The sequence below is a fragment of the Lepisosteus platostomus genome, chromosome 10, assembly GCF_059453375.1.
Source record: "Lepisosteus platostomus isolate fLepPlt1 chromosome 10, fLepPlt1.hap1, whole genome shotgun sequence".
NCBI lineage: Eukaryota > Metazoa > Chordata > Actinopteri > Semionotiformes > Lepisosteidae > Lepisosteus > Lepisosteus platostomus.
The window spans coordinates 54,503,620-54,528,720 of NC_142620.1; the positions used below are offsets into that span (position 1 = coordinate 54,503,620).

General features: G+C 51.4%; 1 protein-coding gene across 6 annotated transcripts; it reads left to right on the plus strand.

Moving 5' to 3' along the window:
* Positions 1-114: 114 nt before the first annotated feature.
* On the plus strand, positions 115-24,539 carry ocrl (OCRL inositol polyphosphate-5-phosphatase). Of its 6 annotated transcripts, none has more exons than XM_088597384.1 (24): positions 115-687; positions 1,881-1,960; positions 5,561-5,652; positions 6,283-6,321; positions 7,344-7,457; positions 9,040-9,225; positions 9,632-9,878; positions 10,355-10,522; positions 11,086-11,187; positions 11,989-12,103; positions 12,449-12,565; positions 12,791-12,972; positions 13,549-13,660; positions 14,312-14,421; positions 14,957-15,092; positions 15,710-15,820; positions 16,033-16,198; positions 17,069-17,304; positions 18,673-18,696; positions 19,627-19,746; positions 19,862-19,946; positions 20,353-20,480; positions 20,768-20,879; positions 21,441-24,539. In XM_088597384.1, exons 1-24 carry the CDS (start codon positions 640-642, stop codon positions 21,563-21,565), a joined length of 2,955 nt encoding a protein of 984 aa, XP_088453510.1. In that variant the 5' UTR covers positions 115-639; the 3' UTR covers positions 21,566-24,539. The 6 variants fall into 6 exon arrangements, with proteins under 6 accessions (XP_088453510.1, XP_088453513.1, XP_088453507.1 ...); XM_088597381.1 differs by lacking the exon at positions 115-687 and adding an exon at positions 707-1,234 and having other exon boundaries at positions 1,854-1,960; XM_088597382.1 differs by lacking the exon at positions 115-687 and adding an exon at positions 707-1,234 and having other exon boundaries at positions 1,854-1,960; positions 10,358-10,522.
* Positions 24,540-25,101: the final 562 nt, after the last annotated feature.

Genomic DNA, 25,101 nt, shown 5'->3' on the forward strand with positions numbered 1-25,101 from the left:
CGCGGCCCGTAACGTAAGACAGGGTCTTCCCAGCCGGTAGAGGGCAGTAAGTTTCGGAAATGGGGGTATATTCTTGCAGCCGCACCGCCAGGACTCTTTCTGTCGCTCGGCCGTTTTAATCCGGCTCCAGTTTCCAGGTAAAGCGCAGCTGTCGAGTGGGAGCGGAGGCGCTGGAGCCGGGGCCTGGGAGAGTCTGAGTGCACCGCGGTGTCGAATAGGGGGCGCAGCCGAGGACATGCGACTTCTCGCCGGCGAGGGCTGCAAGACAACACTGACCTCCGGGGCAGCCAGAGCGGGTTACAGACACGACCCAGTCCGCGGACTGCGGGAGCCTCGGGATTAGTTTTGTTGGCGAGGGGGAAGATCGGGTTGTGTTACTCCGGCCCTGCTCCCGGGACACAGGTATTGTGAGCGAAGTTGGTCGGACCTCGGAAGGCACTGTGCGCCTGGTAACCCCGAGCAGGAGACCGAGAGCCCCGGCTTGTCGGCTCTGCCAGACCCCGGTCTCCAGCATTTCATTACCATTCCTCCTGGAGGAGCAGACTGCGGGGGAGGAGTGTGCCACAAATAAATACGGGACCTGGGGAAAGAAAAGAAAATACGGCCGAGCTGTGACCATCATCACACCCTTAGTCGCTGATGGAGACGTCTTCAGCATTCGGACTCTGCAAAAGCCAATGTATTGCAATATCCTTTCATTTCTGTACTTTTTTGTTTTCCGAGTATTTCCTGCCTCAGAAATACCATGCGTCTTCGTGTTAGTGAGGGAGGCACGCAAGTTGTGATAATATGCAGCGCAGGTGACTTACGCCGGACACTTTACGTCCCGTTTAAAAATGGCAATATATCTCTTAATCGTTCTTTAAAGAAAGGGGAACAAAAAGAACGGTGCTTTTATATGTCGAACCGCATTGAAATACGTGAAGGTGATGTTCAATAGTCATAATCCAGCCGTAGAAACAGCTTGATCACACGATTCATTGAGTTTGTGGGCATCACCCCCGGTGCAGTGTTGACAGGCACCTACGCAAGCAGGCCGGCTTGGACCCAGAGTCAGTCAATCTGTCTTGCAGCAGCCCTTGAGGGGGTGTGTTTGATACGCCCTTGTGTCCTTATCTCTCTCCCCGCCGTCTTCAAAGGCCGCACGAACCTGGCAGTGAAAATCAATCTCCGTGCACGCAGTGTAGGTTTATTGGTCATGTGCGACATCCTGACGAAGGGCTGTAAAGCGCAGGTAGGCTCGGGGTCAGAGTGCTCTCCCCTACGGTCCGCCCTGTGTCGTTTGAAAGGAGATCTCCGACATTGACAGGGTCTGCACACGTTATGACGAAAGGCATGAGTTAGGACGGCTGTGGCGCGCTGCAGTGTCACCGTGAGCGTTTTCATTCAAGGTTGGTTTGTGTTCAAAAACGTGTGGCTAGGTCTGTGATCAGTGTTTACCGTTGATCCCGAAAACGTGTACCGGTGGGACGCGGGAAAGCGTGTGTAGGCACGGGCGCGGATTTGTACATGGCTGGAGAAAACGTGAGGAATTTTGTTTTTTGGCGTTAATAAAAATGTTCCGATTGCCAGAACCCTTTAAAAATACATTACCTGCAGGAATAGACGCGGGCAGTCTTTGTTCTCGTCGCTGGTGTCGCGGGGTCGCCCGGGGCTGGTGGTGGGGGACTTGCAGATGTGCGGTTTCCAGCTCTGGCGCTGTGGTTTGGTTGCAAGGATGAGGCGTACTGCTAGTCTCCTCCTTATCGCTCTGGCACGCTGAAGAGGTTAGTGCCTCATTTGTGTGAGGCTCAGGACAAGAGACATGAGGTAGCAATACCCCATGCCTCCTCCTCCTCCTTCCCCACCCTCAGCCCTGCCTCCTTAACCTGCCGCCTCACACCGTGAAAGCCCAGGAGGTCAGAGGTGGACAGAAGGAGCCCAGGCTCCTCTCCCTCATCGAGTCCGCAGGGGAGTACAAGTAAGTATCTTCTCCTCTCCGTGCTGCCTCATGCAGGCCTGGTCTCCACTGTGGAAGCAGAGTCTCCGCGAACCTGAACAGAGCCAGGCGCCGTCTGGCCCAAACCGGCTGGCTGGCTGGGACGGGAGAGAGGCGGCGCTGCACGCGCTGTCCTCGTCGCCATTCCTGTGTTCTTGTCCTGTTTCTCCGAGGGTGTGTGCTCTGGGCCCAGGAGTACGCATTGCACTTTGGCACCTGTGACAGTGCAGTAGCTTTCTGGTGCTGCCGGCTGCAGAAGTCTGTGAGTGTAAAACTCGGCTTCAGGGTACACTTCCAGCAGTAAAGCACCACCTTCAGGGGCTCGGCGGGCACAGGCCTTCCCGAGGGTCTTCTTGCTAGTGAGGCTGTGTGGGAATTGAAATGCATTCCTCCACTTTGTCACGGCTTCATCCAGTGGTGGGGGAGCTGGAGCCTGTCCCAGCAGGCAACAGGGGCAGGGTAGGGCACGGCCTGGGTGCGACGCCAGCCTGTCACAGGGCACACACTCACACAAAGGCCAGCCTTGCCAGAAGCCAATTAACCCACCAGCATGTCTTTCGACGTGTGATCCAAACCCGGGGAGAACGTCCGAACTCCACACAGACGGCACCCCAGGGCCGGAACCGGACCCTGGCCCCCGGTGCTTCAAGGCAGCAGTGCGTCTCACTCTGCCATTATCCTGCCCGAAAGAAACATCTGTATTTTCCATTCTGAAAAGGCTTTGGATAGAATATTGCTTGGTCGTCAGGTGCGCTGAGACACGCAGGACAGAGCAGCACCGTTTCTGCTCACTCGTTTGTTTTTAGGGGATTACAGTTCCAGCCAGCCAAGAAGCTGGGCTCATGACTTTGTTGACTCATGCAGACAGATGTTCACTCAGTTTCCATGTAATATAAGCGATTGACAGCGTCTCGTTTTTTTTCTTTGCGAACGGCACGAGGCTGGTGTGGGCTGTCATTCTGCATCACAGGGAGATGTGTGGGCAGTGCTGTAGGCGGAGTGCCATCCCCTCCCCTAGTGCACTGTACTCACAGATAGAATAAAATGTTATCTCCAATAATAATATACTAACTAGGGCCTTTTATCAATTTGGTCTGCTGAATGCTGTCTGAAAAGAGGCCTTTGTTGTCAAGTGTGCTCATGGGCTCTTGTACAACTTGAGACCCGTAACTGTGTGGCTTTCGTGGCACAGATGACATGCAAATGGAGTGATTGTATTGCTTGCAGAAGACCTGTGTCCTTGACCTGTTCCCTGTTCTGGGGGCCCTGGTGTCCCTGCCCTGTTTCAGAGTCCTGCTGCACACCATCTCTCTCCTGATGGAGGGAGGTATTAGTAGGCATTGTGGTTTAATGCATGCCCTTAAACCTTTCTCCCACTGCGATCGCGACGGCTTTGTGTTTTGCTCTTGTCCTTATTTTTCCGATGGCTGCAAAAGCCGGGATGTTTTAAGTTTTCCATCAGCCCCGAAAAAAGGTCACGAACATGAAGAGGGCATTCAGTCCCTTTTCCCAGTTTGACTGCTGGGAGTTCAGGGTTCTGGGGGTCTCCTCAAGTTGGTTCCCAAAAGAATCCAGGGTATCAGCTTCACCAACATGGCTGGGGAGCTTGTTCGAGATTTCCAAAATCTTTTGTGTGCAATTTACCTGTTCTGAACGCACTCCCCTTCAGATGATATTTTTAGGAAGTTTCTTCCGTTCAGTTAGGCAGTGTTGTTTTATCTCTGCGTTCCTCTGTCTTAAGTTAAGGACCTGTATTAAAATTAAGCTATCATCGAAATGTTGCAGCAGCACGACTGCAAGACAGTCTGTGAGATGCCACAGGTTTGCCTTTTGTAAACCATCTTCCTTGTGTGGATGTTAAGAGACAGTTTTAGTATTCATGTTTTCAGCATCAAAAGGTGCAGTGAGTGTGGTGCAGAGGTACAGAATGATCCACTAATTGTGTGCACCAGACCAGTCGGTGAGGAGTCCCAGGTGTGATGATCGGGACAGGAGTGTCTGGTTGGTACAGTACGTCATTGGTAGTGATTGATGCCACCTTGAATGCGCAGCTCTGCATTGATCTTGACTGGAGCCCCGCCTGTTGCTTTTCCTGCAGGATTCATCCTGGTTCGATACAGAACATCCTCATTTGTAACAGTGATTTTTTGCGTGATGGGGGCATACCATTTATACTTCGGAATAGAGACCAGTGAACAGGCACGCGCTTGTCCAGAATTTCCTGAACAGGAATGGGCCAGATACTGACAGCTGACAGATACTGAACAGCATAATAAGCACAATTTGCTTATTTGTGATAAAATGTGGACCTGCTATAGAAATTATTTTCCTGATACCTTTGTGAACTTGTTGCGGTTCTTGGTGGTTTATTTTGCTGTGCGGTTGATGTGCTTCATGTGGTTTAAGAGAAAGGCAGGCTGAGTTGCAGCGAACTCCGGTGTCAGGAACTCCTGCTGCGGTCTGTAGTAGGGGTCTCCTGGGCTTATTATCCCTTTCAGAGCCTTGCAGGGTCTGAAGAGGCTCACATGCTTATAACCCTTCAGCTGCATTGGAGCCGTACTAATCCGCTGCTCTAGGAGAGCGAACTGTCCTGCAGTGAGGCTCTGGGAAGCTCATTTAGGTCGCAGGCTTAAGAGACTTGCATCTGAGCCCCTGCACAGAAGAGGAACATGAATAGTGGGACAACCTGACTCTCTCGCGCCTTCTCACACGAGCCCCACGGGCTGTTTCACAGGCAAGGCCGAGGGTAGAAGACGTGTGCGCGGGGATTCACCCCGGTCTGGCACCGCAGGCGCGCTAGTGTCCTGTACTGAAGGGGGTAACGGCCAGCGGGGTGAGCCAGTTCGCCTGGCTCTTGTCGGAGAGGGTGAAGCGGAGTTGCAGGGGAATGACGCCAGCAGAAGACTTTCACTTCGATCCAGCCCTCTTCGCCAGCGAGGCCGCGGGGGGGCGGAGTGGTGACCTGGCTGTCTGACGCGGGGCTGACTCCCTTGTGTACCTTACAGTCTTGGCTGACGCAAACCTATTGTTAGGTGAGGCAGTGAGATCCCGTTCAGTACCAATTAAGTCATAAACTAAAAAAAAAACTCTGTTTCGCAAACATTTGATAGATTGGATATCAAATGTCAGTTTCCCTTTTATCCTTTTTTAATGGGTTGTGTGTTGCTGCCTTTTAGCGTTGGTTGAATTTCCCGAACAGTCAGGAAAGGCGTTGTTTCGGCACAGCCGCGTGTACACAAGTCCTCTGTGGCTGCACACCTACAAGAGCACAGTCCGGCGTGGGCGTGTCAATGCCAGGGACCTGGTGGCAGTCTCGTATGTCAACCTGTGATCGGAGGGGACTTTCAACAGGATGTGGTATTTACTTATCGCCCAAAGGCGTGCGCGTTACAGCACAGTATAAACTGTGCAAGCGAAAGAGAAACCTGAAATTCAACAGGAAAGAGAGACAAGTGATACTCTCTGTACATCTCTGTACCTTTTGTGCACTAATTGAAAACCAGATATCAACAGTAGACTGTGATGTGTGTGAGAATATCTGATTTTTGCAGTTATGTCAATGTAGGTCTGAATTTCTTGCAGGTTAGATGTTTTAGCAAATCCCGAAGCAGTGGTGAACTGTCCCGTACCTCAGCTCTCCATACCGATCAACAGTCGCTTTCACCTGGTGCAAGGTATGTTCGTCTGCGCACTGTCCGGTGGCAAGGCCCTGTGTGAAGATAGGAGGCACAGAAAGACACTGCTTTAAGCAATCTTGAATTTGAAGGCGTGTCCAGCCGAAAGAGTGCTGCAGAGCTGAGAGGGTCAGAAGTGAACCCATGAATTCTAGGAAGAAAGTCTAGTTATTGAGCAGAGAACAGGATGTTTGTTGACAAAAGAGCAACCCCGGCAGAAAGATCTGCTCATGTTAAAGACCGCAGCAAGTTTGAGAGGGAGGTGCAACTAGGAATGCTTCAAGCAACACGGTACAAAAAACCCCATCTGCCTTACCCACAGGTGCAGTCAGTGTGGGAACTCCAGTGTCTTGGTATTCTTTACTCCTCCCAGAGAAAGCTTTTGTCTTTTCCCAGGGGTTCTGCTCCCTGTTGGTAACACTACATCAATTAGAGGACACAGAACAAAGCCCGTCATCGCTTTGTGGTGTCTTTGTCTGCTGGGCTTGCAAAACCTCTTCTGGATCTGGAGAGGACGGCTTGGCCACATGTTCGAGAGTTGTTTAGTTCATGTGGAGAGGAGAGCTGAGGCAGACTTTCTCTGTGCTGGTTGACTGTGCATTGACCTCCCTGCGTGTGTCTTGGTTTCAGAAGCAGAGGAGGCACTTCTCATTGACATCCCAGTGAATTGTGAGTATCGTTTTGTGAGGAATAAATGCTTGCGATTCTAATCAGCGCTATTAACATGTGCTGTTTTTCTGTCCGTTACTTTTGATGAGTTTGCTTTAATGAAAACTCACAGATCAAGATGTACCAGCACTCTGTATTCCTTTCCTTTTGTGTTTGAAAACTATGAGCTGAAAGTTGGATAGCAGGTGTGTAGCTCTTGAGTGTCCTCCAGGGCACTGGTATGGGGTTGTATGGCTCTTTCACAGGGCCTCGCGTGGATGCGTGTGCAGTAAGGTCATCAGTTACGCACAAAACATAGGATGCAAGTCAAAACTAAAGGGGAGACCGACTGAGGATGGGAGGCACTTCTTCATGCCAAGGGCTGTAGGAGACAGAAACTAGCAACCCAGCCACATTATCAAAGCTCTGGTTTCCTTCAGTAAATGGCTGGAAGAGATATTCAGATCAGTCTCCTACGACCAATCGAATGAAGGGGATGGACCACATGGCCTCCTCTCATGCGCACTGTGAATGGTCTTATGTTCAGATCTTTTTTTCCCTAGCAAAGACAGGTCTCCTGTAGTGTTGACTAACTTCTCCAGCATGCACGATGGCGTGGAAGGGTTTGCTCACTTGGGCAGGAAGTTACAGTGTCTGCCAGGCTGCTGTAAAACGTGCTTTAGTGCTAACAGTAAGGTAAATCGCTGTATATTCAATTAGCGGTTATTCTTATTCTTCTTTTTTAGGAAGTCATTCTCGAAAGTCTGTCCAGCAGTCTTTAACGGACATGTGTGTTCTGCAGGTGCTTAAATGTTAGTATATTGGAGACAAGGAGGGTGTGCGATGTGGGGGTTGGACAGTTTGCCAGCTTATCGTCCTGAGTTTCACAGTCCATGCTCTGATTTGCATGTGCCCCGTGCTTATTTGCAGGAGAGGTGTGGCCTGTGACCGGACAGAGCCTCTCTGTGGGCTGCAGGCTGGTGCTCTTGGCCTGCAGAGCAGGGATGGTGTCAAGCTGGTCCTTCTGTCCTTGTGCCCCGCAGCCTCGTGTCGGATCCGGGTGCGAGGGGAGCGTGCTCCAGAGCTGCTGCTGGAGCTGCCGGACGATGACCGGAGCCAGGCCTTCCTGTCGCAGGTCAAAGCGGTCAAGCAGCAAGGTAGGACCGGCGCGTCGAGAGGCGGTCCTCCTGCCTTAGCACTGACCTCGGGGAGAAACAAAACACTGAAGTTCGTGTCGTCCTTTTCCCGTTTTTAGTTTCTTCTTGAATTGAGGGTTTTTGGGGAAGTTAGCCTTGTAGCTGTTGTGATTATCCAAGCGAATTGAATAAATGGCTTGAAATAAAAAAAATACATACCACTATCACGTGGTCCAATGTTGGTTTTCTTAAAAGTTTGGAATCGCAGGTTGCCCGATATTCTTATATCCACATTATGAGCTGGCTTTGCGGCTGCAGCCCCTGCTCCGCTGGGGGAGGAGGAGCTGTAATCGTGGTGCGTTGCGAGCTGCAGGGTGGCGTGTAGGAGCCCCCCTCGCTGCGGACACGCACGCGCCCCCCGGCAGGAGGGCACGGGAGTCGCTCTTCGCCGGGAAGGCCAACCGAGCCCCAATCCCAGCCCTGCTCTGGTGGTGCTCAGCCAATCGTGGGTCGCCGCTTAGGAAGCTGCAGGCCTGCCTTGGCTTGGAACCTGAGTGAGAACAGGGCCACGGGGCTCTGCATGTGCGCCCCTGGCTCTGTGAGCACCCCCAAAGTCAGGGCAGGACCATGGAGCTCTCAAGCCAATAGGGGAGTACTGGGATACGGCTCTGTGTGCACCCCCAAAGTCAAGGCAGGACCATGGGGCTCCCGAGCCAATGAGAGACCGCCGGGCTTTGCGTACCCCCCTCGTGCACCCCTCCGTGCCGTGAGCGAGCACCTTAGCAGGAATCCCTCTTTCCTGGGCACAGGCTGCTGTCGGGCAGCAGGGCTCAGGTCGCGTGTCTCAGGCAAAGAGCCGGTTGTTCCTGTTGTGCTGATGTTGACTCCTGGTTGCCGTGGACAACAGGCGAGGGGTGAGCACGGCTCTCGTACAGCGAGCTGCTCTGCGCCTCCTTCTGGGACTGGTCCGACCAGGGAGCAGAGCTTCCTAAGTGTTTTGCACAAACGATTTCTATTTCTGGATTTCCGCGAGCTGGGTAGAGTGAGAGATTAAGAGTCTGGTTTCAGGAAAAGTAAAAGTGTGAACTAGGCTATTCCGAGTATCTTCCTCTCCCCTTCTCAGAATGATTCTTTGTTTTTTCAAGTTGCTTTTTGACTTTCCCCAGAGTATTTGTGTCTTTGATGAGGCTTCCTTTGCTTGAGGTTATCAGAATGGTGGTGGTGGTATAATAGGCTGTGTCTGTTGTTGAAATGTGTCACTGGTGTTACATTACAGACCTCTTTGGTTTGTTCATATCACTGTTTGCCCTTTTCTCTGTCTTTAATGGAGTTTATGCACAAGCAGTTAATGTGTGTTAGATTTAATTTTTAAGTCTTTTTGCTTAATCCTGGAAAGTTTGTCATTACTTTTATACAGTATACAGTAGTGTGGCTGTGTGTTTCGGTGTTGTGTTTCAGGGTTAGAGGAGTGTGGTTGTGTATTTTGGTGTCGTGTGTGGCTGTGTGCTTCGTTGTCGGTGTTGTGTGTTTGTGGGTCAGAGGAGTGTGGCTGTGTGTTCCGTTGTTGGTGTTGTGTGTTCAGTGTCGGCGGTGTGTGTTTCAGTGGTCTCCAGGAGCCAGCCCCCAGTGAAGATGGACCCCTCCGCTCCAGTATCAGATAAGGTCCAGGTGCCCAGGCCTGCTCAGAACAACACTAACAGACTGGCCAGCGTACAGCCTGCTGCGCCCAGCACCCACGGCGTGAGGACCACCAATTCACTGCCTCACAAACCTGACCCCTTCACCACAGGTACTGTTCTCTTGGTCAGTATTGATGCATCACGTGGCCTGTGGCTTGGTGCACCTGCTTCAGGCTCCAGACATTTGAAAGGAATAGGACTGATGCCTTATATATTTGACACCAGGATTGCGTAGTGTTGCAGCATCCCATGACATGCTCTCAGGCTGTTTCCATTACCCAGTGCTTGTTCTTCTGCTACCAGTAGGATGCTGTGAATCCTTCATGAACGTAAATAGGGTACCAGCGGTCAGCCTGACTTCGCTAAAGCAGTATTAATTTACTCTTAATCATGTTCTGGATAAATATCATAGTATTAGAAACATTATCACATTGTTGTGCTCCTGTAGCAGCTAGATCTGTTCAGGTTCTTGATCCCTGCTTCAAGCTTGTGGGTTTGCCCTGCTGCGTTCACCAGATCCCCGAGGTCCCTCTCAATCCCTGGCGTCCGATTTCGGCTTCGAAGAGAGTTTTGCGACCGCGTTGAAGATGGAGGAGAAGAACAATCAGCAGAACCGCCTGGGCGCCCCCCGGGAACCCCCCCCAGTCCCGCCCCTCCCGCCGCGGAGGAGCTCCAACCCTCCGAGCTCCGGCCCGGCCCCCAGGGACAGACCTCAGCCTGCGCAAGCGAGAGATGGGCCCCCTGGGAACGCTGCGAGCAAGGAGTGAGTGCTACAGCTGTTCTTATTCGCTGGCCTGACTCATTCCGGAATACCTGACTCATTCCAGAATACCTGCCGAGATGTGTTTTGACCATAAAGCAGTTGTAGACGGTCCTCAGTGCAGTGCGTAGCGTGAGTTTGCCTTAGGTCCTTGATCATCAGTGCACCCTTGTGAAAGATTCATTATTGGATTATTTTGGGGTTTTTTTGTCCGTGACTTTATTGTGCTGATCTGGAAACATACAAGATAATTATATTTCCTGCTTTTCCCAGTGGAAAGAGTATTTTTAATCCATTTAAGTGACATCTGTCATGGACATTTTGACTTTCCCAGAAACGGAATCGCAGTTCAGAGTTAAAAAGGAAGAAACGTACGGGCATGGACTCCACATTCTTGTTTTGACTGCGTTAGAGTTGCTTTTTGTGTGAGAGCTGTATGTGGTAAGAAGCGCTCTTCTGGGGCCCTACTGTGCTTGCAGCAGTTCCAGGTTCCCAGGTGAGAGGTCGCAGGCGTGGAATGACAGCCCCACCCACATGTCCAGCACCATGCGGCACATGTTTACCAGCTCCGCGGGGCAACGGGAGGGCCTGATCAAGCACCGGCTGGTGAAGAAGGAGAAGGAGTATGTGGACTTTCAGAACTTCAGGTGAGACCCGCTGAGCCCAGAGATGGGTCTGGTTCCACAAGGGCAGAGTGGGACAGGCGAGACGTGCTGAGCCCAGAGACGGGTCTGGTTCCTCAAGGGCAGAGTGGGACAGGCGAGACGTGCTGAGCCCAGAGACGGGTCTGGTTCCCCAAGGGCAGAGTGGGACAGGCGACACGTGCTGAGCCCAGAGACGGGTCTGGTTCCCCAAGGGCAGAGTGGGACAGGCGAGACGTGCTGAGCCCAGAGACAGGACTGGTTCCTCAAGGGCAGAGTGGGACAGGCGAGACGTGCTGAGCCCAGAGAGGGGTCTGGTTCCCCAAGGGCAGAGTGGGACAGGCGAGACGTGCTGAGCCCAGAGACGGGACTGGTTCCCCAAGGGCAGAGTGGGACAGGCGAGACGTGCTGAGCCCAGAGACGGGACTGGTTCCCCAAGGGCAGAGTGGGACAGGCGAGACGTGCTGAGCCCAGAGACAGGTCTGGTTCCTCAAGGGCAGAGCAGCGCAGGCCTCGCTCAGTTGTTTTCAGGTGTGTGGCCGCGTGACTCGCTTTGCTCTCCGGTCCAGGTTCTTCACTGGGACGTGGAACGTGAATGGCCAGTACCCCGACAGTGGACTGGAGCCCTGGCTGAGCTGTGACCAGGAGCCCCCAGATTTTTATGCTATTGGGTGAGTGTCTGAACGAGAGAACAGGTAACACTCAGTACCTGGTACTAAAGGGTCGTTTCAGCCAGTTTTGCCTGTGAAAGGCATCATGGGCTGTCGGTGTTGGCCGTTGTCTGACAACTTTTCAGTTGATTTCTTACAAGTTTGCTACGGACTATTCTGTTTTTGCCAAGCAGCACCTAGTGCTGTAGGTGTGTGTTTGATCTGAGCTGAGTAAAACCGGGTGTGATTAAATGTTATAGCTTCTTTGCAGCTATAACATTAGAGTATATAATAGAAATAGAGTATTTCAGCATGATACACACATGTGCTTTTAGATTTTAATGTAGTATCGGTTGTTTTCAAAGAATCTTGGAGTTATGTGCTTAGTTATGATACGATTCCTAGAATTAATTTAATCTTGATAAAAATCAAGAGCAAAGTCTTTTTAGAACTGAGTATTTCAAGCAGATTTTGCTTTAACTGATGTTTTTTAATAAAGGAAGCAAAACCACAAACATCCTGAACCAAAGAGATGTTCCAGGAAAAGATCACCCTTTCTGAACGTGACCTGTCCTACGCCGAATCAGTTGACATGCTTTAACTACCATAATTCCACTTTTCCAGTAATGCCATTTCACTTGCAAAATTTATCTTGCTCATTCTATTGAATGCCTGACTGTCTCTCATCTGACCGCGTCGTGTCACAAGGTTCCTCCGTGCGGAATGCCAGCCGTCCGGCCGTGCTGGGCTGGTGAAGTGGTGATTGGTGGGGTTGTTGGAGCTGGCCTGCTTCTCCTCTCATGTGACTCCTCTGTCTCCCAGTTTCCAGGAGCTGGACCTCAGCACAGAGGCCTTCTTGTATTTAGACTCTTCCAAAGAACAGCCCTGGGTGGACTCAGTGGAGAGGAGCTTGCACCCAAAAGCCAAGTACAAAAGAGTGAGTGCAGACCCAGTAACCAACAAGTATTTTGTACTTAAGATTTTTGTAATGATGTAAAGGCACGCCTTGTGTGCACTGTTATTTAAGTGTTTTGAAATGTTTCAAACATTTTAGTCTTAAACAACATACTCTATTTTAGTACCTGATTTGTATTGCATTTCATGTCCAGGTCATCAGTCATTTGATTTTTGTCAATTTTCATGGCATAAAAATGCTGACCCTAGTCATAACCTGGTATGGCCTGTGACTCTTAGGTGTGCTTTGCCACTGTGGGAGGCAGTATCCCAGAATACCTCGGGAGAGCTCATGGTTCAAATCCTCCCCCCTCCAATTGCTTTCCAGATCCGCCAGATCCGCCTGGTGGGAATGATGCTGTTGATCTACAGCAAGAAGGAGCACAAGAACCACATCCGAGAGGTGGTGGTCGAGTCTGTGGGAACTGGCATTATGGGGAAAATGGTATGGTGTCCCGCTGTTTCTCAATCCATCGCCTTGTTGTGCTTATTGCTCTGCATGGTGGAGCCGGGAGGATTACAGGTTACGTAATGAAGTTAATCACCTCACAGGCCTGACGCTCGTGCTATCTGCAATGAAATGGTAACTGCATGCTGATATTCTGGGCTAGTTTAGGCGCTCTCCTGCGAGGGTAGGGACGATGAGCCCCGCTGTGCTTCCGGGTTTCAGGGCAACAAAGGGGGCGTGGCGGTGAGGTTCGTGTTCCACAACACCAGCTTCTGCATCGTGAACTCGCACCTGGCGGCCCACGTGGAAGACTTCGAGCGCCGCAACCAGGACTACAAGGACATCTGCGCCAGAATGAGCTTTCACCTCCAGGACTGCCCGCCGTGTAGCATCGTGAAGCACGAGTGAGTTGCGCCGGGCTCTGGATGAGGAGCGCCAGTTGAACGAGACATTAAAAAAGCTAACAATTTGGAGCCGCCTGGTCCCCCCCTTGTTTGTTGTCATTGCTGTATCCTTGTGTAGGTAGTGGAACCACTGAGGCAGTGTATGTAACCCTGGTCCTGGAGGGTCTAGGTTTTACAGCTGTAATTGGTCAGTGAGCACCCATCTGCAGTTTCTTTTCTCCCCCTAATGAAGGAATAGGCTGATCCAGTTGTAGTCTCTCAGTGCTCAGATGGAATCAAATGCTGAACACCGTTCGGCGCTCCAGAACTAGGGTTGCATTTGCTCTGCACTGTCGTACTGAATATTCCCTTTCAGTGCATCTGCTGCTTTAGTTTAGCATCTGCAGCTGTGCAAAGGGCATAAACTCTGCTTGCAGAGAGAGTTCTTGTGTAACTGTTGGGTTGTCCTTTGTAGCCAGGCGCACTCCTTGCCTCACTCGCTTTTGTTGCGAGTTCGTTTTTGCATGGCCTGCAAGCGATGGCGCTGAGCAACTCCCAACATCTCTGACGTGCCCTTGTTAATGTTGTTCCCCTCAGCGTGGTGATCTGGCTGGGCGACCTCAACTACCGGCTCTTTCTGTACGATGCAGCTGAAGTTAAAGCACTAATTGCACAGAGGGATTTAAAGAAGCTGCAGGAATACGACCAGGTGGGAGACCTGCAGTGGAGAATTCACTAGTTCGGTCAGGGTTGCTTTCTTGGGTTCTGGGTTTGTGATTGAGAGTGTCTGTATGGTGTGCGGTTCTTAGTGCTTTGCCAGTTGACTGTTAGAGCTTCCACACGTCCACATCCTGTATTTTCTTTGTTCTGCAGACTTTGGACACAGACAGCTTCTCTAATTAGGTTACTGTGACTGTTGCATATTAACACTGTCAATTGTACTTCTGCAAATTCAGAAAACACAGTTTTGCAAATGCTCTGTATTGCCCACAACCACTGTGCACTGCGAAACCACTGAAAATCTGTCAGTCCGCTGAAAATTCGATAACAGATATAGTCTGAATGACCTTATTTTTGGTGTTAATGAAATTCAGAGTCTTACTAATTTGTTTTTTATCTGATGAAAATTCACCCGTGTTTTATTTGGTAGTCTAGTTAATGGCAGATGTATCCTGTCCAGTTCTTTATGCTTTTTAGATTCAGAAACAATTTTGTTCCTTTATAAGTAAAGCTAATAAATGTTTGTTTGACAAAGGAAGCTTCCTAAGTGACCTCTTGTGAAAGTGGAGTAAAGCTTGTGTGATTGATGATCCTTCGGGCCTGAATGTCAGAAGGTCTCTCTGCTTTTCCTTTTGTTTAGCTCAATATCCAAAGACAGACGAAGAGAGCTTTCACCGACTTCCTGGAGGGAGAGATCAAATTCATACCGACGTACAAATACGATGCCAAAACGGACAGATGGGACTCCAGGTCTGTGTCTGTGCTCGCTGCCAGCGCTTTATCCCGGGGGTTTCTCCGCTAGGTAGCGAGAGGTTTCAAGAGAGAAGAGGAGTCCTCTCTCTGGGAGCAGGGCTGCGGTCGTGAAGCAGGGCGCGTGGTGGGGGAGTCACAGGCACGCAGAGGTGTCTCCAGTACACCAGCAGAGCTCTTGCCACCACTCGCTGCGTCACTGATCTGAACGTGTGTTAACGGTGTTTGGGGAGAAGATCTTCCCTGACGCAGCGAATGACGTGGTTGGTTTCAGGGAGACTATGATTCGAAACAAGTTGATGACGCTATGTATGTCTTTGTGTTTTTATGGGTTATAGGCATGTTAATTGTCTATACACCTGTCTGGACAGCATGCTGGGAACATATCTCAAGCTAACGTCATTATTTTTATGGATATACGGGAGGGAAGCACTCTTAACGTATTGTCCCAATCCCGACTCCTCCATTGATTTGTATGGGAAAAGCCTCCCTTTTTAAGTCTCCACCCCGATCCCGGGTCTGCTCCGTTCCGCAGTGGGAAGTGCCGCGTGCCGGCCTGGTGTGACCGGATCCTGTGGAGGGGGAGCAGCGTGACGCAGCTCCAGTACCGGAGCCACATGGAGCTGCAGACCAGCGACCACAAGCCCGTCAGCTCGCTCTTCAACGTCGGGGTAGGAGCTGCTCTGCCCTCCCGCCTCTCTTCTGGAAAGCACTGTAGCTCAAGAAGAAGACCTAGAACAAGATCGTGTGAAAGTTGTAAAACGCTGCACAAGTGATATTTTTTGTGCGTACTGAAGATGACATATTTAAAGGGAAACAGAGTATTTAAAGAATCTTAAAATTCCTTATTGCTGATGAAAATGCTCACAGTGCTCAAAGGCCATTTAGGTGTGCTCACATCACCTTAAGTCCTCTTTTGGTAGTTTGTGCATGCTGTGCCGGGTCACTCTGCATAGGGCCTGAAGCTTTGTCTGTCACGTTTCATGACAAATCCTGAAATTCCACGTAACGGCAGCAAAATTAGAGTTGCGTTTGTGGACCGTCCACGTGCAAAAGCCCACTTCTGTACAGTGTACCTCTGCTGCCGGCTGCAGCTGACCATCAGACCTCGGCAAGCAGGAGAGATGTTGGAGGTGCGAGAGGGCTGCGGCTGATCTGTCTCAATGTTGAACGGGACGGGAATGGGATTATGGTTTTGCTTGTTGCTCAATTACGGGAAAAGCCAGGTGTGAAATATAGGAAGGAGCTTTTTGTAGGGATGGGCACTCATGTGCTTCTCTGTCGGCAGGTGAAGGTGGTGAACGAGCAGCGCCACAAGAAGGTCTTTGAAGAGATCGTGCGCTTGCTGGACAGGATGGAGAACGACTTCCTGCCGTCCTTATCGCTGAGTCGGAGGGAGGTGAGGCTCGTGCGCTCTCGAGAGTCTGGCGCGGCTGTTTCTCTGCCTTTCGCTTTGTGCCGGGGAGAGCTCACGCCGAGCCCTCTTGTGTAGAGAGTCGGAGGCTGCGTTGGCCGCTTTTAGCGTTTGTCGATTCCCTCGCCCCGCGCGGCTCGGACACGGTGGCCCGGTGAGGCCCCCCCTTCAGCCCCGCATTGCTCTCTCCTCCGCAGTTCGTGTTCGAGAGCGTGAAGTTCCGGCAGCTGCAGAAGCAGCCCTTCCTCATCACCAACGACGGCCAGGTCCCCTGTCAGTTCGCCTTCATCCCCAAGCTGAACGACACGCAGTACTGCAAGCCCTGGCTGCGGGCGGACCCCTGCGACGGCATCCTGGAGCCCAGTGAGTCCGCGGCCGCGGCCTGTGCTTTCTCTCGCTGCCGAGCTCAAAAAAGACCAAAATGGAAACGCGGTGCAAGAGGATGTGTTTCTGCTTTCTGTTTGAGGTTTATTAATTCCAGAGCTGCAACCACGGACTGAAAGGGGAACGGCGACGCTATTTTCATATTTCAGGGTTAGAAAGAATCGGTATGGATGAGTGCATTTCGAACAAATTTACAACAAAAGTAAAATGCACACAGTAACTTGTAAAACCTCCAATTTACTTCACAAAATAGGCGAAATTTCCAGGTTTTCACGGACCATATTCTGTGATTCAGAACGAGGCAACGAAACTCCCGGTGAGGTGAAGCGGCCCTATGACACTGTAAACAAGCAGGCTTGTGAGCCCATCTCTTCTCATCCAGTAGAAATAGTGCTCTTGACTTGGATGTGGTTTTGCTGATAAATGGAACGTGTTAACTCTGCACGCGGATCACATTGGAAATTGCTGCGGTGAAATGTCTGCTGCACAACCTGTACTTATTCGCTCGTGCATCACAGTACATTAGTCACTACGGTGACTAGTGAGCAGGAAGGGCCGCTTCACATCACACTCTGTGGGATCTCTCGTTCTCGCACGTGGGCCAGACCAGGAGTTTGAGACAACATGGCGAGTTACGGTACCTTCATAAAGTTCGCAATTTCGTGCTTGCTTCTATACTGTCGATGTATTTATTTTGTTACCAAGATCTAGTAACCGGTCTGACTGCGGGGGGGGACAGCAGCTTTTCTTGGAGCTGCACCCTTCACCTTTCTGGGGCCCTGCCGGGGTCTCGCCGAGCCGCCTGTCGCTCTGCCTGTCGGTTAACCGCGGCCCCCTGTGCTTCCGCAGACGAGACGCTGGAGATCTTCCTGGAGGTGTACGTCAGCAAGGACTCGGTGACCATGCTGAACTCCGGCGAGGACACCATCGAGGACATCCTGGTGCTGCACCTGGACCGCGGGAAGGACTACTTCATCACCATCGGGGGCAACTACCTGCCCAGCTGCTTCGGCACCTCGCTGGAGACGCTGTGCCGCATGAGGAAGCCCATCCGAGAGATCCCCATCACCAAGCTCATCGACCTGGTGAGCCCCGCCGCCCCCAGAGCGCTCGGCCCTGCTCCGCCTGTGAATGTGGAGGGCCGGGGTACAAAAGAGTAGAAAGTTGGGAGCGTGTGTTGGTAGGCACACTGCAGCTGGGAGGCGGGCGAGGACCGGACGCACACGTGTGCCGGGTGGGCGAGGCTGTTGTGAGGTGAGCAGCCCAGCGCCTGTGAACCATGTGAGCAGTCCAGGGGGGAGGCATTGTTGTGATGGACTTGCATAGCTCTGGGTGATAAATAGGGGTTAATGTAGGAACTAAACTCAGGCTCTCTTGTTGCCCCTGTGGGGCAGAACACAGAGGTCGCACACAAGAGGGGGCTCGCTCCCTTCTGCCTGTGTGCTTGGCAGGAGCTACATGAGAACCTCGCTTCCAGGAGTTGCCTGTTGAAAGAAGCCGGGGTATCCCGGGGGACCACACGGTTGGACAGCTTGTTCCAGTCTCCCCCAGCCCAGGAGCTCTCTTGTCCCTTCTTTTCTTCAGCGTTACGTGCATCAGGCTTTCCATCCGTCTGTAACTGCCGGCCGCAGCAGGGGAGGGACGTGCAGAAGTCCCTGGCTCTGCACGAGCTAGCTGAACTGCGGAGGCATGCACGAGTGATTTTGATGAGGAAGTTGAGGTATTTTTAGAAAGTAGTTGCTGATTTCAGCTGTTGCACTTCTTTGCGAGGGATCCTTAACGGCGCAGTGGAAGAGGGACCTGGGAGACATCCCCTGCTTTGTGTCTCTGCCGAAGTGAGCCCTTAGAAATGGGAGAGGACCTGGCTGCATAATGAAGTTGTTGAAAAGGGGATGGAGCTGCAGAGATATTTTTGCAGTGGGTAGTCAGTTCTGTCTGCCTGCAGGTCTTGTGCAGGGCGGTGACATACATCTACATACTTCCTTATGCCTGGAGTGCAGGTTCTGTAAGACGTTGCACAAGGTTTCCTTTACCATACCCTGAGGTTTCTTAGCTCAGCGCACTTGTTGGCGGCTGACGTCTGCATCAGTGTGAAGCAGCTGGGCGTTGAATAACCTTTTTAGATTCTTATCTTTATTCCTCTGTTTCTGCTTAGTTGATTTTCAGTGTGAATGTTTAATAAAAGCTGTCCTTTTACCGTCTTAAAAGCTGTAGTTTTCTGTCCTGAACTTCAGATTTAGAGCTGAACTTCTCCATTTAATGTCTTGCTGTGTGTGTGTGTGTGTGTGTGCTTTTAAATGAAGAGCGCTTCACAGTCTTTGTTGTCAGAATGAGGATCTTCTGTCTTTCTGCGAATCGATCTGATTTTGATTTTTTTTTCTTCTCTTGTTTTCCCCTCTCCCTCCCTTGATCGCTGTCGATCACTCCCTGTGTCTGCGCTGCTCGGTGCTCAGGGAGAAGATAGCTGTCTGGAGAAGGTAAACGCTCGATGCCTCAGTGTGTGTGCTGGCACGAGCCCTGTGTTCTCTGAGGCGCCAGGCCTCTCGGGCTCAGCAGCCCTGCCAGTGCAGGGGGTCCCAGTCGACTGCTCTTCACCTGCAGTGACCAGCTTGTGCAAGAGATCTGAACCTCTCAATAGAGTTTTTGTTGGTTGTTTAAATTTAAACACCCAGTTTGAATGGCACTGGACCCCATTTAAAAAAACAAATTCACCTAAATTTAGAGTTTAACCCTGCCAGATGAATTGCTAATTAATTAGTAATAACAAGTTTGGCCAAAAAGCGAGGAGTCTCTCTCTTGTTCCATTGGGCGGTTCTGCCTGTTCCTCTCCCTCCCTCTGGTTTCTTGGTAAGAATTGCGTCTCCTTGCTGCGTAGTTCTTCTCTGGCAGCGCTGTCAGCTCTTGTAAGCGCGTGGCGTGGGGTCCTCTCGTTATCCACTCAGGATGCGTTTCGCTGACTGCGGTATGTTCTCTAATAACTTTTGAGCTCAGGATCTGGGAGTAAAAGTCATGTTCCTCCTCAAGGTCATATTATGTTAGTAAATACTTCTTTGAAGCCAGCCCCTGTGTTAGTCAGACAGCTTATCAGTCTTTCCTACTCAAGTTTCCTTTGACTTAGTAACCCTGTCACAACAGACTGTTTGTGTTCCCTGCCATGGCGAATCCCTGGGTTTCCATGTACAGAGCTTGGAAATGTACAGTAAGCAAAGTATGAAAACTGGGCTTTTCCAAATTGCAGATCTTTTTTTTTTTAATTATTGTTTTGTTCAGTTTCTGGTCCAGGAAAGACCAGAAAATCAACATCTTGGCAAAAAATTATAAGGCATATCAGAACTTCAGCTATAGAAATAGAAGACCTTCGTGCTACGCGCCTCTGAAATGGGTGAATTGTCCTTGTATTGAATCAGGAGAGGACTCGAGTCAGCCACCTCCTCGTGGACAACGCCGAGACGGAAGACAAGCCGCTGAAGATTCCCAAGGAAGTGTGGCTGCTTGTAGACCATCTGTTCACCAAGGCCTGTCAACAGGTCAGTCCGCCCAGCGCCGTAGCGTCCACGCTCTCGCTGGTGTGCACGAGTTAGGCACTGAGGCACAGGCATTAACAAATAGAGTAACTCTCTCCTGTGGCTGTTTCGATTCCAGGAGGATCTCTTCCAGACGCCTGGGATGCAGGAAGAACTGCAGAACATCATTGATTGTCTAGACACCAGCATTCCCGACACCATCCGTATCCTTTTAAATGGATCTGCGATGGGAACGTCCCGTCCTGCTCCCTGGGCTCGCAAAGGGAAGGAAACGGAGAAAGTAGCGGGTTGTAGATTTTACCTGGAAGACCCGATAATGATCATTTCTAGCTCCGAAGCTGTAGTATTGCTTTTGTGGAAAACGCCCTTAAAGAGTCTATCCCGTTACGGTTTCTTAAAACCCACAAATAGCAGAACTAGAATCTTTTAACACAGGGGTTTGGTTCCATCTGGTTGAACGCCTTGCAAGCCTGCTCTGCCCTGTGCATGTTTTTGCTGCAGGAGGTTGTTAATTGAGCTGGATTGCTCGCAGGAGCACTAGGAGCGCTCGGAGCGCTGTTCTTCTCTTCTGGGCTCTGTGTGTCAAGCTCCCTAACGGACCTCAACCAGCTGGCAGCAACCACTCGGTGGCCGAGGCCCTGCTCATTTTCCTGGAGGCCCTGCCGGAGCCGGTGGTCTGTTACGAGCTGTACCAGCGGTGCCTGGACTGCTCCCACGACAGCCGTTTCTGCCGCCAGGTGAGTTCCTGCCCGCGCGGGACGTCCCGCCTGGGGCTCCACCTGAACCCCAGAGGGTCTTTCGCTCGGCACGGCACGTTCTTCTCTCCTCGTCGGCGAAATAAGCTGTGTGTCTGCCAGGCACTCTTGCAGCAAAGGTGGTTTAATCATGTCTGGGATATTTTATCTCCTGAAGCAGATTTTCGAAACGTTTGTTGCAGGCTGCACGTACTGCGCGTTAGCTCATCAAACGCTGTAGGCAAGTTGTTCTGACTTTTTTTTTGTTCTGTTCTTCTGCTCAATTGTAGCTGATCTCCCAGCTGCCTCGAGCTCACCGCAATGTTTTCCGGTACCTCCTGGCGTTCCTGCGAGAGCTGCTGAAGTACTCGCAGCACAACAACCTCACTGCCAGTCTGATCGGTGAGTACAGTCGTCCCCGGAGTGCCACCACACTGCCTCCTCGCGCGCGCAGGCCGGCCGCTTGCCCTGAGCGTCTCCTCTCGGCGGTCTGCGAGCGCTGCACTCTTAACTTCAGACTCATTTAGCGAGTATTTTCCTCTGCAACGTATATTGCGGTTTTCTTGAAGATTTCCCAGAATTCAGGGTTGGACATTCTAAAAATGAGAATGAGAATAAAAATTCATTTTCATGAATTAAAAAAAAAAATCGTTCTGGGGGGCCTGATCTTATCAGCTGTGTCTAGCGGAGGCCCATGGTCCAAGACTGTTGGCCGATGGGCCCAGGGGGACAAGCTGAAAGTGAAGTCTCAGCCAGCCAGATCAGCCTGAGCTTTCGTGGTGCGAGGGTGTCTTGATACGTGGTCCAGGCACGGTCTCGGGCAGTCCCCAATATGAGTAAAATGAACGGAAATATGTTTTTTCCCCTTGTGCTGGCGCCGTTGTGTCATCAGTGGAAGAGGTTTTAAGTAGAAGAGTGTTCGGAGGTGGAGGCTCGACTCTTTTGTTTCTCTTCCCTGCGCAGCCACGCTGTTTGCCAGTCTTCTCATCCGGCCTCCCCCGAACCTCATAGGCAAGCAGACGCAGCAGGACCGTCAGAAAGCCATAGACTTCATCCTGGGCTTTCTCATGGGCGGCGACGACGAGTGAGGGCGCCTGGGGTCGGGGGTCACCCCCAGCCTCCGTGCAGCGGCAGCGGCGCCGTGGTGGAGCGGAGCTGGGCGAAGGCCAGCCGGCTGCCGCTGGGGCCTGCTGGTCGTGGGCCGGGCACTGGGCAGGGAACCGCAGAGCAGGAAGAAGGCTGGGTCCCCCTCTCCACACACGTACCCCTGTATGGTCCCAACATGACCGCTGTGGTGCACCTGGAGACGACGTAGCGCCCCGATTCTCATCCGTTCCACTCCGGCAGCATCACTTCCACTGTTCCTGGTCTCTCCCTGCTCCCTGAGGCCTGTTTCTCAATGCTAGGTGACCATCCACAGTTTAAACAGCCACCGGAGCCTATAAAGGTTTTAAATCAATGCCATTGCATTGCCACCTTTATACAGAGCTGTGGCAGTGGTTTGCATCACTTCGAAACCTCAAACACTTCCCCTGTCCTTGGAGTCAAATCCACTCGATTGCATTAAATCCATCTTCCCAGTTCTGTGTGGAAGGTTGGGTGCCCATTTTGTGCCAAAGGTTCCTGATCTGTTGAGTCTGAATGTGTATATAAATGCCCATAAGTAAAAACACCATAAATATTACACTAAAGCCATCACACTAAAGCTGGTGCCTTCTGCACCGAGGGTTCGTGCTGCTCATCTGTATCAGGGTGCAGAAAAACTGAGTTTCTCGAAAAACTCGAAGGAACTGCCTGTGGTCCAGCTGAGCCGGCCTTGGACAGTAGCGAGGAAACCTTCCTGGAAAAAAAAACAAACGTGGAGAATAAACTTTGGTCTTGAGGCCCTTAGAAGAAATCGAGACAATCATCTAGCGCCTGTGCAGCGAGACTCCTTGAAAGCCGCCCACCACAGAGCTGGTCTGGGCGAGAGCCGCCAGGAGCTCCTCCCAGTCCGTCGTTTCCACCCGGCCCGCTCCTCCTCTCCCGCGTCCCGTGGGTCTCGCTGAGCTGTTTCGTGTGTCGTGCTGCTGTGGATGTGGGGAGGGTGGCTGTTCCTGTCGCACTGCTGCTCAAGAAGAGGGGAGTGAGGCTCTGGGAGAGCTAAACCGAGCGCTGGGGCGTTGGCTCGACGGCCGCATTGCGATTGCTCCGCAGAGAGCGCAGCTGTCCTGTGACTCTCCCCTGTGCTCCAGCCTCACTCTTCACGACGTCACCATTCCTGAAGCCTCCCGCCCACGTCTTTCTCGGAATATTTCCATTCCAGCTTTCTGGAAAGATGGTTGCTGAAGACCTGCCCCGTGGCGTCGACGTCTTAATCTCTGCTGCAGCCAGAGCAGCTGTTTCCTTGTCCTGCAGTGTGCTGTTGGACTGTGTTGTCACACTGTTCTGTGGTGCAAGAATGTTTTCTGTGTATATGTATGTCTTTGGGACTGAGTGGCGTGTAGATGGTACGATAAAAACATTTCGTTTACAGCTTTTGTCTCCTTGTGTATGAGCACGAGAGGGCCTGGGTGAAATTCACCCTGAGCCAGGCTGTCTGGGATCTAGGAAGCTCTCGGCAGTTTCAGCAGTGATCGGCCTCTGACTGCTGAATGTGGGTTTTAATGTGAAATACAGTAATGTTCTTATCACTGACTGTATTACATCACTTTCAATTAATTTACAAAAATCTGCAAGACTATACCTATGTGAATGTCTAATGCCAAGATGGAAATACCTAGATTGTTTTAGAAACCCATTTCAGTAAAGCTCGAGATTAGACTGCGGTCTGGGAATGATTAACAGGGCCGCTAACAGGCAGTTTCCTGACTGAGGCTGTCGTGCAGAAACACTCCAGTGTCGGTCCCGTACTAGAAGCTCAACATGCACTGAAATGTATTGCGTGTACGTGTGGGGCTTGTTTGGGGTTGGGGGTGTAAATGTTAAGGTTGAGAATTGCTTTCCAAGTGTCACAATGACGTCCTGTATGTACAGTTTTTGTTTTCTTCTCTTAAAAACTCTGCCCTGAAATGCAGTTAAACTGTTTCTGCAAAGGCTCTGGCTTGCAGTGTGCTGTGTGGAAGTATTTCTCTTGAGCTGTTGCGAGATGTACTGTGTTCAGCTGAACTCTTGTCGGAGACCAAAACGAGCCAGTCGTGAGCTTTGAGACAATATGACCATTCTTCTCCCTTCATCGCCCACAGTCCCAAGTGGGGTCATGAGGTGGGTCATGCCAGTCTCTCATGAACAAGGCTGGGAGAGGCAGGCACCTGGCAAACTAAATGTTTTCAGCATGCTGTGAAAATCTATACCTTTATATAGTTCATATCGAAATCTGTTATTATTTCGAGTGCCAGGTTGCATTTTGTTCCCTGTCCCGTCTGGCTCCAACACTACCTCCCCTGGCGCATCACTCATCCTTCGGACAGTGCTATGTCCTTCCGCAGGTCTGCGTGATGGCGGTGTCCCGCGTGTTAGTGACGTCATCGTTTTCTCTCTGGTCCAGCCTGCGAGAGTCCTCCCGTGTGTGTGTGTGTGTCGCAAGAGCCTAAGGAGGCCAGTGCCATTACCGCCAGCCAGTCATGTTGCACCCTGCTTGCTGTTTGTTGACAGTACACCCGTCGAGCCCACGACTGGTGTGATGTGCTCTGCTGGGAGCACACCCGCTGGTGTCGCGCAGCTGTGCGGGCAGACAGACCCCTAACGAGCGCTCCTGCCCCTCGTGCTCGTGACGTTGCAGTTCGCTGCTGCAATGCAGTGGCCTTGCTGTAGTGTGCCGGGTTAGTGCCCTCAGGCTCCAAACCTCAAATCTCCCGCTCAGTCTGGGCATCTTCGCCTCGCAAGTTATTTTTAGCAGCTGCCGAGGGCACTATTTTACCCTTCAAATATTTGATTCTCTAGGTATCTGTATTGTCATTATGGTACATAATGTTTAAGAATTCACTTGCACACCTGTTGTTTTTAAATTCTTTTGTGTATCTTTTTTTTGGTACTTTTTAATTTATTTCATGGGAATAAAAGCTAAAAAAAAAACTAGAGAAACTGCTTGATTTCTGCCCCTTTGTCTTTCTGTACCCCTCGTGCTGGAGGGGCAGTTCACTTGCTCTGGGCCGGGGAGACGGGCTCAGGAGACAGCAGCCAGGTCCACGATGGAGGCAGGTCTCTGGGCCGGCGTACTGCGGGCCCTCGGGTAGTGATTTCAGGCCCATAGGTGTAAATGCTACCTCACAAGGACTTCAGGCCCGAAGGAAGGTGCCCCTGTGGTGAGTTTCTCATGCTGGAAGGTGAAATTCCTGGGCCGTCTGGTAGCATTTCATCACTGCGCGTGAGGGGCTGTGCAGGCGCGCGCTGAACTCACCCCCTGCGGCTCTCATCGGGCCGCTCACAGGGCCCCACACACTGTAGCTGTGAGCAGCCCTGGGGTGAAGTAGGAATAACTCCTGCCTGCACCTTTCAGCCTCGCCGCAGACAGGGACACACCTGCTGTTTGAACTTGTGGTCCAGTATGGAAGAAACAAGCTCTAATAGCGAGTGAGTGAGACCAATATCTTTTAATTGTTGACCTATACTGTATGTTCCCACTTATAGGGCTTCAACCTAACAT

Excerpts from the sequence above, each read along its gene's own strand:
- ocrl (XM_088597381.1), top strand. The coding sequence starts at position 1,199 with ATGTGCGACATCCTGACGAAGGGCTGTAAAGCGCAG. Across the intron at positions 11,188-11,988 it reads CCAGATTTTTATGCTATTGG|TTTCCAGGAGCTGGACCTCA; the intron begins GTGAGTGTCTGA and ends TCTGTCTCCCAG. Across the intron at positions 12,566-12,790 it reads CTGGCATTATGGGGAAAATG|GGCAACAAAGGGGGCGTGGC; the intron begins GTATGGTGTCCC and ends TCCGGGTTTCAG.